The 13,645-nt window shown below is 37.9% G+C and overlaps 1 protein-coding gene and 3 long non-coding RNA genes across 4 annotated transcripts; 3 read left to right on the top strand and 1 right to left on the bottom strand.

Moving 5' to 3' along the window:
* Positions 1 to 313: 313 nt before the first annotated feature.
* LOC112179389 lies at positions 314 to 1,748 on the bottom strand. The gene is made up of 2 exons (XR_002927738.2): positions 1,575 to 1,748; positions 314 to 761 (listed from the first exon to the last, which is right to left on the bottom strand). It is a non-coding gene; the product is annotated as an uncharacterized LOC112179389 (long non-coding RNA).
* Positions 1,749 to 3,321: 1,573 nt separating this feature from the next.
* On the top strand, positions 3,322 to 3,591 carry LOC112179861. Its single transcript, XR_002927937.2, has 2 exons — positions 3,322 to 3,460; positions 3,556 to 3,591. It is a non-coding gene; the product is annotated as an uncharacterized LOC112179861 (long non-coding RNA).
* Positions 3,592 to 3,673: 82 nt separating this feature from the next.
* Positions 3,674 to 5,021, top strand: LOC112179862. Its single transcript, XR_005804047.1, has 3 exons — positions 3,674 to 3,765; positions 3,900 to 4,036; positions 4,896 to 5,021. It is a non-coding gene; the product is annotated as an uncharacterized LOC112179862 (long non-coding RNA).
* A 5,713-nt stretch (positions 5,022 to 10,734) lies between these two features.
* Positions 10,735 to 13,368, top strand: LOC121050770. The gene is made up of 6 exons (XM_040511873.1): positions 10,735 to 11,322; positions 11,442 to 11,654; positions 11,754 to 11,846; positions 11,955 to 12,068; positions 12,351 to 12,974; positions 13,129 to 13,368. The coding sequence occupies exons 1-5, from the start codon at positions 11,113 to 11,115 to the stop codon at positions 12,744 to 12,746; spliced, it is 1,026 nt and encodes a 341-aa protein (XP_040367807.1). The 5' UTR covers positions 10,735 to 11,112; the 3' UTR covers positions 12,747 to 12,974; positions 13,129 to 13,368.
* Positions 13,369 to 13,645: the final 277 nt, after the last annotated feature.

The following is a 13,645-nucleotide window of genomic DNA, read 5'->3' as shown; positions in this document are numbered from 1 at the left end:
CGGGCTCTTACAATATGATAATAAAGACAGCAATAGACTCGATACATTAGGGAATAAGGGATTGTATACGGTGCATTAATGTATCGATACATCAAGTAGACTAGTTTAATACAGAGGTAGACTAGCTCAATATAGAGACTAATTTGAGATCAAGTCAAGCTAGTCCACTTTTGCATGGAATCAGTCTACCTCTGTATCAAATCTAGTCTGCTTGATGTATCGGTACATTAATGTATCGTAGTCTTTCCCAGGAAATAATTCTAATAAGTAATAACTACTATATGAAAGTGTCAACTTAATGAGCATAGAAGCATGGAGAAACCAATAACCATTACCATTCATCATTATCCTTATAAGGTTTATCACGCTAATGACACCAGGTGTCTATTAATGTAACTTATGCTTTACATTTGACATCAGAAATGACACACAAAACATTGAAAATTTTGCAATGTAGAGTTGTTTATAGTTGAAAACGCAAGAGGAACTTGGCATTGGTAATCTTTATGGTTTCCCAGTTGGAGCTCATAAGTTGTATTCATATATCTGGGGACTCACAAGAAATAGATATCAGTTCAGACCGGTACTGCTCCGAGACATCGCCATTTGACACATCAACCACGTCCACAGGCACGAAACTCAAATTGCGGACCTGATCTGCAGTAGGGTGAGAAATCGCAATGAGCAACTCCCTCGTAGTTGCCAGCTCCTCAGAAACGTCTTTGTAAAGTGCTCCGTTATCCATAAAATTTCAACTGCTGCTGCATTTCAATCCAAAAATTCTTCAAAATTTCAGCACGTTGTGATAGAACTTGCTCAATCAGATGATTAAGGAACTAGTACTTAAGGGACCCTAAATCTCATTCAGAACAACAACAAAATACTGTTCCATCTAGCAAGACTTTAGAGCTATTAGCACGCCCATTTTGATCAAACTAATAGAAAGATGACCATACCAAGACCCAAGTGTGAGGACATTTGAATACTAGCATTTGGTTATGCCAATATAAAAATCTGGTCATTTTCAGCTAAACTTTAGAAGGGTTTGGATATACTTCCTGGAGGATTATGTCTAATTAATTCACAGTTTAATAACATAACATAAAAACATAAAAAGAATATGTTTAGCCAATCAATTTCAAAATTCTGCAAAATTCTGCAAGTGATAGAAGAAACAAATAAATTTACTTAACGCCAAGTGTCGGTGATAATATAACTACACTCTTACGCAGCTGCCTTGTGTCATCACAAGTAACTATAGTTAAAATAAATCGGCGGTTGTATAACACATGAAAGTCACATAACGCAGTGATTGTATCACCACCTAACACTTACATGGCGAGCAAATTCATTTCCGGAAACATATTTCTAGAGATTTCATGAATAATGATCTGTCAAAGATTCTACCAATTGCAATCAGATCCAGACGAATATGTTTAGTGAATGAACAGTCTCCAGCAAAGCACTCACACAGTGTACTATCCAAGATGATGATCGACGAATGAAATTGAAAGAGAGAAACTTTGTAATAAAAATTAAATCAAAGAAAGCTATCTGGATAATCTTTGTTGTACCTGTGGGCGCCCTGCGTCCGTCTACTGTTTCTTCCTCTCTCTCTGCTACAAGTATTTGGTTTTCTCTGGACCAATCCAATGAATTGGTTTTGGCTTTATCTAAACAGAGAACGTGAGGGTTTGTTTCCTCGATCTGCTCCTTATTTTTAGCGCCAATTAATTGCGACTTTAATTATCTACAATGTAAAATTCCCTCTTCTCTTCCGCCCCTATTTAATTAAGTCTTTTTAGTCGAGCGAATTATTTTTTAGTTAAATTTTAGTAAAAATAGTTAAAATTGTTTTAGGGAATCAGAAATTGAGAGAAATTTGCTATGTATTCTCATTGATAATACTCGAACGTGGATTTGGGCAATGACTTAGTAAACAAGTCTGCCTCACTGTCCTCAGATTGAACCTAGTTCACTTTGATCTCGAGAAGAGTCTGTTGTTGCTAATTATGCTTGGTGTTATCGCTTTTGATGTAGCCTTGCCTCATTTGTTCAAAACAAGCAGTATTATCCTAAATGCTCGTAGGCTCATCTGTGGTAAACTTCAAACCACAATTGTTCGAACATGCGTAATTATAGATCCAATCCATATACATTCACGAACCACTTCGTGAAGAGCAATGATCTCTGCATTGTTTGAAGATATAGCGACTAGGGTCTATTCTGTAGACCTCCAAGATGTCACGGTCTTTTCCCATGGTGAACACTTGACCGAATTGGGAATGGTCTTTGTGTGGGTCAGAGAGATACCCAACATTAGCAAAACTTTCCAAAACACATGTCGTTTTGGGATGGGGATGGTGGACGCAGGCCAATGTTGGCAGCGTACCTAGTGTGTGATGGGTCCAAATCCATCATCTCTTTGTAGGGATAGAACAAGCCCATATCAATCATACATCTCAAATATCGAAAGATATCTTTTACACCAATCCAATGGCGTCGCGTTGGCGCAGAGCTATATCTAGTTAACAAGTTCACAACATATGAGATGTCCGGTCTTGTGCATTGGGATAAGTACAATAATACGCCTATTGTACTAAGTAAAGCACTTCTGCCTCTAGCACATCTTCGTCATCATCCTTTCGACGAAGAGGATCCTTTTCAGGATCAAGACTATGGACGATCATGGGGGTGCTTGAAGGCTTGACCTTGTCAAAATGCCTCAGCATCTATCGACACTATGCTCAAGTTCTAAACCGAGACATAATCGTGTTCTCCCAAAATCCTTCATCTCAAACTAAGATTTCAAGTGTTCAGCGGTTTCCCTTAACTCTTTAAGGGCTTCTAATGAAGATCATGTCCAACATGAACCGCGATAGAATCCGAAACTTGTGATAGAAACGCGTGGGCATATCCCTTCCCAATCAAGTAGTCACTTTAGTGAGCATTTCAATCTTATTGTAAACGCGCTCCGTGGTCTAGAGCCTCTTGACTTGGGTAAATGAAGTTCCACTATGTCAATAAACCCATCAGACAACAGAGCTCAGACGACAGAATTGTTGCTTTCTGTTGTCTGAATAACTTTAACGACAGAATGAAAAAATTCTGTTGTCTGAATATAGTGATATACCATGGTAAATTGATTTTGAGAAAAATGTTTTGTTTCAGACAACAGTTTTCTGTTGTGTGTGTAATGGAGAGTTGCTTAGTTTCGAAAGTTTGTTTTTTTTTTTTTGGAAAGGACTGTTTGGTTTTTTGGTAACACATACTTGAAATTAGATCAAGTCATCAAACAACTTAATCAAATCGGGCCCGATGGATTTCTCAAACACTGAAAACGCCCCTCTCTCAAACTTCTCTCTTCTTCACAGCACATCTCTCAAACCAAAACCACTGAACTGAAAAATCCAGCGCCAAATCCAACATCAATCTCTTCTATTCGTTCACTATACTGCTGGTAAGCCATTCGATTAAGTGTTTATAGATTTAGGGGTTTTGTTGTATTGGGAATTTAGGGTTTTTTCGATTAACTGTTCAGCTCACTTTGCCTAGGCGAAGACAGAGGCTAGGTGGAAGACGGAGGTCTGCGAAAACCCAAACCTCCTCAACAGAGGCTAGGTGGAAGACGGAGGTCTGCGAAAACCCAAACTTCTGAAAACCCAAACCTCGATCCTCAAAACCTTCAACCCAGTCTCTGCGACGGTCGACGGCAGCGGCACGACGACCTCGTCTCGTTCTCGCGACATCACTCTGTCAGTCTCGGTCTGTCCCTCTCTCAGATTCGATCTGATTTACCTTTTTGTTAAAAGATTGCTTGATAATTCGGTTTGATTTACTTTTCTCTAAAAATAGCTTGATTTGATCTGCAAGCTTGAAATTTTATGTACTTGTTGCAGCTTTTGGTGGCGGAGCAGAAGAAAGAAAAGAAAAAAAATAAGAAGGGGTCGGGAAAGAGAGGAGAAAGAAGAGGATATGGATGTTAAGAAAGATAGAGAAGAAAAGAAGAAGAAATAGGAAGAGGGAAGAAGTCAAGGTATCTGATATCCTCCTCCTCGCTCTTGATTTGAGATCCTTTTAAAAATTTGCTTCAGATTTTGATTAATTTTCGGTCTTTTCGAGTAGATGTCTCTTAGAGAATTGAGAGAAAGAGATTTTGATTACTTGTTTTGACAATTTCTTTGATCACTAAGTGATGTGTTTGCTCAATAACTGGGATAGTTTGCAAATATTTTACATTGATGAAAAATAGGCCAGCTTTAGATCTTCACATACTGCTAAGAATTCTGGCAGTAATTATAAAGACTTGCAGGCTAAGAAACTGTGTTTTATAAGAATAGTCCGTTGTCTATCTATAAGTAGTCTTTATGTGATAAAAGTTTAATACACTATAGAAACCTATTGTGTGTAGTGTTTACTGTTACAATTCAAGTTCAAGTTGGACATGAATAAATTTTGTGCTTTTGCGGGTTGATGTCTTGGGAAAGCCTAGTGGATCGATATATATGCAACTGTCTCGCAGAGAATATAAAGCTTAATTCCCTCCTCTCATAAACACTTAAAAAGGAGCAAATCGTTTAGTTCCATTGTAAGAGGAGCCTAAGACTATTTGTAAAGAGCAGAACATTGCATCCAAGATGGATTCTTTGGGAATATATGATCTTATTTTTGATTAATCTGCTGCTTAATAATTATGTGTTAATTTGTATCATGTAGTGTATGCGTTAGTCAATTATATCGTCACAAATTGGTCATAAAATTTCCTTTTAATTAATTCCTGTTGAAATATTTACAAGAAGTATTGCATGAACAACTGTACGTATAGGAAAAGAAAACTAGAACTTACTTCAAAACCGTGTCAGTTTTTCATTTCTTATTTCAAAGGCTTCTTACAGTTTCACCAGTCCTGCAGCTGCGTCAACCGAGCTTGGAAGCTTGGGTCGCATCGCTGGGAGGATCCGAAGCTCAATCAGGTCCACGTGGCTGAAAGGAGAGGCCTTTAGCTCTTCAATCTCAAAAGGGTATTGATTTTTCAATTGGTTTTGCCAATTTTCTAATCTGGGATTGGCTTATTTGCGTTTATTTTCAATTGGGTATGTTTGACTATGATTTGGTTGTATTCTTGTGAGTGCTTGATAATGCTGTGTTTGGTTGGTAGGGACGTGTTAGAATTGGAGAGAAATTCTTGTTTTTCATTGTGTGGGTTTTGACACTGTAAAAATTTGGTGGCTTGAGAATTAACAGGTTGAGCAAATAGAGAGGTTGTTAGAGACATAACACTCCCAGTAGGGTTTTAGGAGTGTGCTGTAAAAATTTTGATAACTTGAGAGTTATGGGGGGCGACAATCACTGCTATGTGGTTTTGTTTGGTGCTATTGGAACGATTGGATATGTCGACTTTTGCAGAATGGATTTAGACAGAATTTTAGTACAAGGAGGAATTGCATAAACAACATAATGTTTTTCTTAATTTGTTTTTCTCTGTTTTGGTCACTAACATAGCTACTCCTATTCCTATCTATCTTGAAGCTCAGTAGATTTTTACTTTGCAGCAGAAGTGCGTTTGTTTGTGAATTTCCAATGATAGATGTTTTGGTTCATAAAATTTATCTTATAAGGTGTAATTTGCTGGAAAATTTGTTGACTCCCTCTCTACTCTATTAGGGACAAGAAATATGTAGTTCTAGTAGCAACCGGAAGTTTCAATCCTCCTACTTACATGCATTTACGAATGTTGGGCTAGGGGAGGGCATACCAGATTGCTCCTTTCATTAAGCCTCCAAACAAAACCCTAAAACCCTACCCACTTCAATATTCACAGCCTAAATTTCTAGAATTGAAATTGATATACCAGTAGGTGTTCTATGTTCCCCTACCGAAGAAACTACCCCAATTCATAATCTGTTGAAAACCCATTAGTGAAGATAATAACATCATCTTATCCTTCTGATTATATTAGTTTAATTTAGACAGTCCTTTGCTAATTTCTTCCTTAGCTTTCTTGTCAATGTCCCCATATGATATTTGTATAGAGGACATTATGGCTTTTGGGGTAATCGTAATGTTTATGTCTGTTACTTTGTCGAGAAACAGCTTCATTTGTCAAAGGTTTTCATGTCTGTGAATTTTTTGGTTTGGTGCTGTTTCCTGTTTGTTTGGTGGAATATTGCTGTTGATATCTTAATGTTTAGTTGTGATTATAGGTCATTTGTTGGGTTTTGGGGGAATATGGAACTGCTGATGGAAAGTATTCTGCTTCATTTCATCACCATATATAATTGAAACAGAATAGTCATACATGGTGGAAGCTATTAACATTTACAGATTTGATTCGATTGGATTTTAGTTTTGTCTATTCTTTCCATATATATGATTCATTTATGAACATTTTTCTCAGTAGTTTTTCATATCAGGTCTGTCTACCCTTTGTGTTGTTTTTGGGGGTATTAGCTTTTTTTATTCCCCTACCTTCTATAATAGTTGCTAAATCCTAATAGTTCAATGACAAAAAAATTTATATTCTTGCATGCAATATATCTTTTCAAATTTATATTCTTTGTGGTCATCCAATATATCTTAACATGTTCTTGCATGCAGGTCTATTTGATACTTGACTAATTTAGTCTTGCTGGAGAGCTGCAAGAAACAAACAAGAAGGTGAGATTATCCTGCAATCTTTCCACATTTATCTTTTTCTGAAGTTAAAGATATAAGTGACTTAAATCATAAATTGACTTTGTCTAAAATGAATTCATGAATTATGAGAGCATGTAGTGTTTTTAATTTGCTTTGTCTAAAATGGTCTTCTTTGGTAACAAAGAATATTAATAATCTTGATAGATATGGGAAATGTAAATTCCGGGAAAGTATGCAACTGAAAAATATATGGTATGCAAAATGGTTTAAAGTTCCTAACAGATCTGTATTTTCCTCTTAGTTTAAGTATATATTATGATCTTAGCTACATAAAATGTTACAATTCTAATTGTTTTATATGTTTGTATATATAAGATGGATAAATCATGGATGAAAGAAGATAGAAGATCACTAAAGTTTCAAATAGGACTTGAAGAATTTCTTAAGTTTGCGTTGGCTAATGCAAGGGACACAAATAGCATATGCTGCCCTTGCTTGAAGTGTTGTAACAATGATTTTTGGTCCATAGAGGTGATTAAGGACCATATATTTTTTAATGGCATAGATGTTAGCTATAGGCATTGGAAGTGGCATGGAGAACCATCAACTTCTGCCTTGTATGTTGCTAGAGGGGATTCTGAAACAGTTGAGATGAATCCTGATTTTGGGATAGAAGAGGATGAAGAAGGTATGAAGGGTAGTGAGGATGAGGGGATTTCAGAAGACTCGAATGAGTTTATGAAGTTTGTAGAGGATGGAGATAAGCCCCTATATCCTGGTTGTACCAAGACGACCAAGTTGAATGGGTTGATATAAACATTCAATTTGAAAGCTAAACACGGCATGACTGATGCTTGCTATTCAGACATGTTAATTATGATTGGCCTCTTACTTCCTGAAGGGAATGAGTTACCAGGGTCAGTTTATGAGGCCAAAAGAACACTTTGCGCATTGGGGATGGAGTATCAAAAGATTCATGCTTGTCCAAATGACTGCATCTTATATAGGTTGCAGCATGCCGATGCAACAAGCTGCCCCACTTGTGGTGAATCAAGGTGGAAACTAGGCAGGGACAAATCCGAGAAAGAAGGGGTGCCGGGGAAGGTATTGTGGTACTTTCCACCGATCCCAAGGTTCAAAAGGATGTTCCAATCAACTGTTTCAGCAAAGGAACTTACTTGGCATGTCAAGGATAGAAAGAATGATGGAATGATGAGGCATCCAGCGGATTCCCCGACTTGGAAAATAATTGACACAAAATGGCCAGATTTTGGTGTAGAGCCTAGGAACCTTAGACTAGCTCTTTCATCAGACGGGTTTAACCCACATAGTTCTCTAAGTAGCAAATACTCATGCTGGCCTGTTATACTTATCACGTATAACCTTCCTCCATGGTTGTGCATGAAGAGGAAGTACATGATGTTGACATTGTTAATTTCTGGACCTAAACAGCCCGGAAATGATATCGATGTCTATTTGTAGCCGTTGATTGATGATCTGAAAGTGTTGTGGGATGGGGTTGAGAGAGTATATGATGCTATAAGAGGAGAGTATTTTACATTGAGGGCAGCACTGTTTTGGACAATTAACGATTTTCCCGCATATGGGAACTTATCGGGAAGCATTGTCAAAGGATACAATGCTTGTCCAGTATGTGTTGAAGAGACCAAACCCTATAGGTTGAAAAAGTCTAAAAAAATGGCATTCATGAGGCACCGAAGATTCCTACCACGATATCAACCATATCGAAAGCAAGCTGCTGCTTTCGACAACACTGTAGAGGAGGGTGAAGCTCCTAAACCGTTAAGTGGAGAAGAGGTTTTGTCAAGAGTTCAAGGTGTTGATCGGCCATTTGGCAAAAAAAAACCCTCCTCCCCCTTATAAGGGTCTTCAAGATCAAAACAGACCTTGTTGGAAGAAAAAGTCTGTTTTCTTTGAACTTCCATACTGGAAACATCTTCCGGTAAGACATAATCTTGATGTGCTGCATATCGAGAAGAATTGTTGCGATGCTATCCTCGGTACGTTGTTGAATATTCCGGGGAAGACTAAGGATGGGGCTGCTGCTCGTTTAGACATGGTTGATATGGGTATACGCACTGATTTGAAGGCTACAAGCACTGGAAAAAGGGAGAAGTTGCCTTTGGCTAGTTGGAACTTGTTCCTTGATGAGAGAAAGATCGTTTGTAGTTCATTTTTCAATATGACTGTTCCGGTTAGGTTTTCATCCAATGTACGAAATCTGGTGTCAATGGAGGAATTAAGACTCGCCGGTCTTAAATCACACGATTGCCACACTATAATGCAACTTCTTCTCCCAGTCGCACTACGTTCAGTTTTAGAGAAACCGGTTCGGTATGCAATTATCCGGTTCTGTCTATTTTTCAAAGCAATATGTAGCAAGGTGATCGATGTTTCAAAGCTAGAACAAATGCAAGCAGACCTGGTTAATACAGTTTGCCTGCTTGAGAAGTTCTTTCCACCCTCATTTTTTGACATAATGATTCACCTAACTGTTCATCTCGTTAGGGAAGTCGAGTTATGCGGTCCGGTCTTTTTTAGATGGATGTACCCTTTCGAGAGGTACATGAAGGTGTTCAAAGGATGGGTGAGGAATCGACAATTTCCTGAGGGCTGCATTGCAGAGAGTTATATTGTTGAAGAAGCAATTGAGTTTTGCTCAGAACGTATACTTCCTGAAGATGCTACCACTGTTGGGACCCCTTTGAGAACCAAATATGGGCTGTTAAATGGCTGCAAACCGTTGTCAGGTGCCACCATCATTAGTGTGAATCAGAAGCAGCTAGACCTAGCTCACCTTTGTGTATTACAGAACACAAAAGATGCAATCCCATATTTCACGTAAGTGATATTTATTCTTCTGTTACAATTTTAATGTCATCCAATATTAACGTACACATTCGTTTAGGTTTTTCTGCTCATTTCAAGTATTTCCCTCTTTGCAGTGAGCATATGGAATTATTGAAGTTAAGTTTCCCGAGGTTCATCAAAAATAAAAAGTGGTTGAAGAAAAAACAGAATCTTACCTTTGCTGGTTGGTTAAAGGAGAGGGTACATAGCTTATCCTCTACTTTATTTTATTGAGGGTTTAGGAAGTAAATTATAAGTTTTTAGTCGAACAAAACTTGTGTGGTATGCTCTTTGACATATGATGTAATTTGTAGGTTGCAAACGAAATGAGATTTGCCGATAATGCTGTTTCAGAAAGTATTAGGTGGCTCGCAGGTGGACCGAAAAAGGAGGTCCCTACTTTTAGTGGATATCATGTTAATGGGGTGGATTTCAACACTATTGCGCGTGACAAAGTCAGATCAGTTCAAAACAGTGGGGTTTTTTTAGTTGCGGATGTAATGCAAGTTGCTAGTGCAAAGGATAATAACCCCAAAACCAATGATATGGACTTCTACGGCAGGATACAGCAAATCTGGGAGGTGGACTACTACAAGTTTAGGGTACCGGTCTTTATGTGTGATTGGGTTGAGTCAGCCAGGGGCATTAAAGTAGATGAACTTGGTTTTACTTTGGTTAAACTGAATAGAATAGGGCATTTAAATGATCCATTTGTCTTAGCCACGCATGTCAAACAAATTTTCTACATAGATGACCCCCTTGATGATCAATGGTCAGTGGTAGTACGGTGCCTAGAGAGAGACTACCAAGGGGCTGGTAATGATGAAGAGCTAGAAGATATTGAAGTGGCGCAGCACCCATTTATTCCTATAATGCCATCAATCGAGACATTTGATGATGTACTTGGTGAAGAGCCAAGCTCCTACATTCGAGATGGCAATGAAGGAATATGGGTGGATTAGTGATTAGGAAAAGATAAGTGATCTGAATGTATGCATTTTAGGTTGGGTTTCTTTGTTTAGGTTTTTTTTTACTTTGTTAAGTTGCAATAAAGTTTTTGTTATATAAAGACTACTTTCATTCTTGCATTTCCTGCTTCACTATTGCTTTTGTTGATTGTTGCCTTAGTATTTGGTTCTTGTTTAATAATTAATTTCTGTTGATTTGAATAATTGTCATGTTATTTAACATGTAACTAACTATATTTGCTCTTTGTTTCAGATAATGTCGGCGTCCACAAGATCATCAGCATCTGCAAGATCTATAGCACTAAGGATTAGGAGTGCAGCGATGAAACGGTCAAGATCAACATCTGCCATACCGATAAATGCAAGTATTTCAGAAGTAGCTGCCTCCCCTAAAAAGCAGGTGACTCCACAAAAAAAGGCTGTTGCGCAAAAGAAGTATAAAACTACTAGAAAATCTTCCTCTCCCAAGAAGCGTCAAACTACATCAAGAAAAGTGAAGCTGATCATGACTGCTGAGTTAAAGAAAGGAGCATCATCAAGTAAGTCGTCCAAAAAGTCAAGTTCCACAAACAACAAGGTCGCTGCTTATGATGATGATGAAAACATAACCGGTGGATTAAAGCTGTTGAAGTGAGGGATGGTAACTATGAGCCGCATCACAAATAGACTTATCCGAGGAAAGAAGCTAACTGTCAAGTTCAATGATAAAGGGGAACCTGTTGGTAAGGTGGCAAATGAAATGCAATCTTACATAGGAGTGTTGGCTCGTACAAAGATCCCAATCTCAATACCGGATTGGAGAGACGTCGATCCAGATGAAAAGGAAAAAATTTGGGAATCAATAACGGTACTTATACTCATCATAGAGCTCAATTTTTACAAATTACATTGACAAACACATGGTTTTAATGTTATTGGACCACTAGTAGTACTCTTATTTGAAATTTATTTTTGCTATGTGTTTAGGATGCATTTGTCATACCTAAAGAATGTCGGAAAATGGTGATCACATCAGCTGCAAATAAATGGAGAGAGTTCAAGAGCAAATTGACTAATTTATACATTATCCCTTACATGAATGAACCTGATCTCTTGGAATTTCCACCGGATGATTACCGAAGCATAACGAAAGACAATTGGCAAACCTTTGTTGCTGACAGGCTTTCAGCTAGTTTTCTGGTTTGTTGTTCATTTAATGAATATTGTTTTTTGGTGGAAGTTGTTAAATCCTACAGTGAGTCACTGCAATATGTAATTTTCTTTTGGTTTGGTTTGTAGGAAGTACGTGAGTCTCAAATTATGAAAAGAAAGGAGAATAAATACCCTCACCGTATGGCACGCAAAGGGTATGCAAATTTGCAAGAAGAATTGGTGAGTTTTAGTTAGATGGCTACTAACTTGCTAAATGTTTTTAATTATCAGTAGAAATATCTTTAGTTGATTATCTAATTGCTGTTTTTTTTTCTTGTGGTCATTTAGTCTGAAAGTATGCCGTTGGAACAACTGGATCGAGCTACAATGTGGATTAAGGCAAGGCAAGATAAGAATGGTCAGTTCAAACAAGCTGAGGTAGAGGAGACAGCAAAAAAAATTGTAAGTGCATGTAGGATAACAACTGTTTTTCTACACATTATTATTTACAATTCCAGTTATGTGAACGAACTTTATGTGTCTCATATAGTTGTACTATTTCATGGCTTTATGCATGAATGTAATGCTACTCGACACATTTATTTGTATAGAATATTCATCTAATCTATGAATTCAATATTTACATTTGATTCCTTGACTTGGTTAACTGTACTTTGCTTCAACTTTTCATAAACTCTTAAACATTTATTGGGATGATCGTATAATGATATTATTGTCAATCAGGAAAACTTAAAGAAAAGGGAGGCTGAAGGGGAGATCACCACATCTGGGTCTGAAGATGTGCTGACTATTGCGTTGGGGAATCCTGAGCATCATGGAAGGGTTAGAGGTGTTGGTGGGACTGTGAAGCCGGCTGCCTATTTTCATTTGCCAAAACGGCAGAGAAAGAGTGTGGAAGAGACAGTGAGATCATCAGTGAAGCAGATATTGGAGGAGGAGAAGGATTGTTTAATTGCTAAGGAAAGAGCTAAATGGGAGGAGGAGAGAGATAGACAGTTGGCTGAGGAAAGAGCTTATTGGAGTGAGAAGATTGCAAGGATAGAAGCAAAGATTGACGGGAAGGAGTTGGCTGTTGATACACCCAAATCTGCCACACTAGTCAATGAAGTTGGTTCATGACAAAGGAGCTGCTCCCGTCCAGGTGAAAAAGGTGTAAATTGTAATGGAGAAATTGAGATAGTGACAACTGCAAAGAAGAAGTTGGATTTAAGAGACGATGTGAACAATATCGTACTTGAAAAGGAACTTGTGCATGCCACTGATGAGAAGGCAAAGCCAACTGCGGTATTGGAAGAGAAGTCAAGAGGTGTCTTTGCTGTTCCAAAGGCACGAGTAAATGATGCAGAGGTAATTTTATAGTTTCCTAATCAAAGTTGAATTACACATGTTATGCTGATATAGCTTTCATTATGTGAATGGTGAAGAGGTCAATTTCATAATTGCATAAATCAGGTTGAACCTGTCATGTCTATGCTGAACTTGTTATGTTATGTTGGTATAGGTCTCATTAGGTCAGAACGAGTGCAAACTGGCCATTGATTCGGTGGAAAACATTGTAGCCATTGGAACAATCATTAATGTCGACCTTGAGACCAACCAGCAAACTATCCATGGCGCTTCATTGGGAGAGGAAAATGTACGCGTCTCTATCATTCGGACTTTGGTTCCTGAAGCTTTGCTACCATTTCCCATAAAAGATGAGATAGTAACACTTAAGGATGCCATTGGGACTTGTGTTGCTTGGCCAAAGAACCTAGTCATTACCCTTGCAGCAGATTCCAAGGTAACTCAATTTGTTAGTCTTTACTTCAAAATGGATGTCACTTGGACAACTAAACTGATAATGTGATATGGCAGTTTATACTAACTTATTTTTTGAAACAATAGAAAAAACTAAAGCGTAAAAATCAAAAGAAGAGAACAATGGATATGTTTGAAGATAATGAAGATTTGCTAAACTTGCCACCAAATCTCCCAACAGCTGTAAGTGCCCTGTGCATTTGGGCCAACCATGAACT

Source organism: Rosa chinensis, chromosome 7 (genome assembly GCF_002994745.2).
Source record: "Rosa chinensis cultivar Old Blush chromosome 7, RchiOBHm-V2, whole genome shotgun sequence".
In the NCBI taxonomy this organism is placed as follows: Eukaryota; Viridiplantae; Streptophyta; class Magnoliopsida; order Rosales; family Rosaceae; genus Rosa; species Rosa chinensis.
Note: the sequence above shows the minus strand (reverse complement) of the source record. Positions and strands in the feature narration are given on the sequence as shown.

What these genes read in the sequence shown, in the direction of transcription:
- LOC121050770 (XM_040511873.1), top strand. Translation starts at nt 11,113, where the DNA reads ATGGTAACTATGAGCCGCATCACAAATAGACTTATCCGAGGAAAGAAG. An exon ending in AAATTTGGGAATCAATAACG is followed by an intron (nt 11,323 to 11,441) that starts GTACTTATACTC and finishes CTATGTGTTTAG; the next exon opens with GATGCATTTGTCATACCTAA. An exon ending in AGGAGACAGCAAAAAAAATT is followed by an intron (nt 12,069 to 12,350) that starts GTAAGTGCATGT and finishes ATTGTCAATCAG; the next exon opens with GAAAACTTAAAGAAAAGGGA.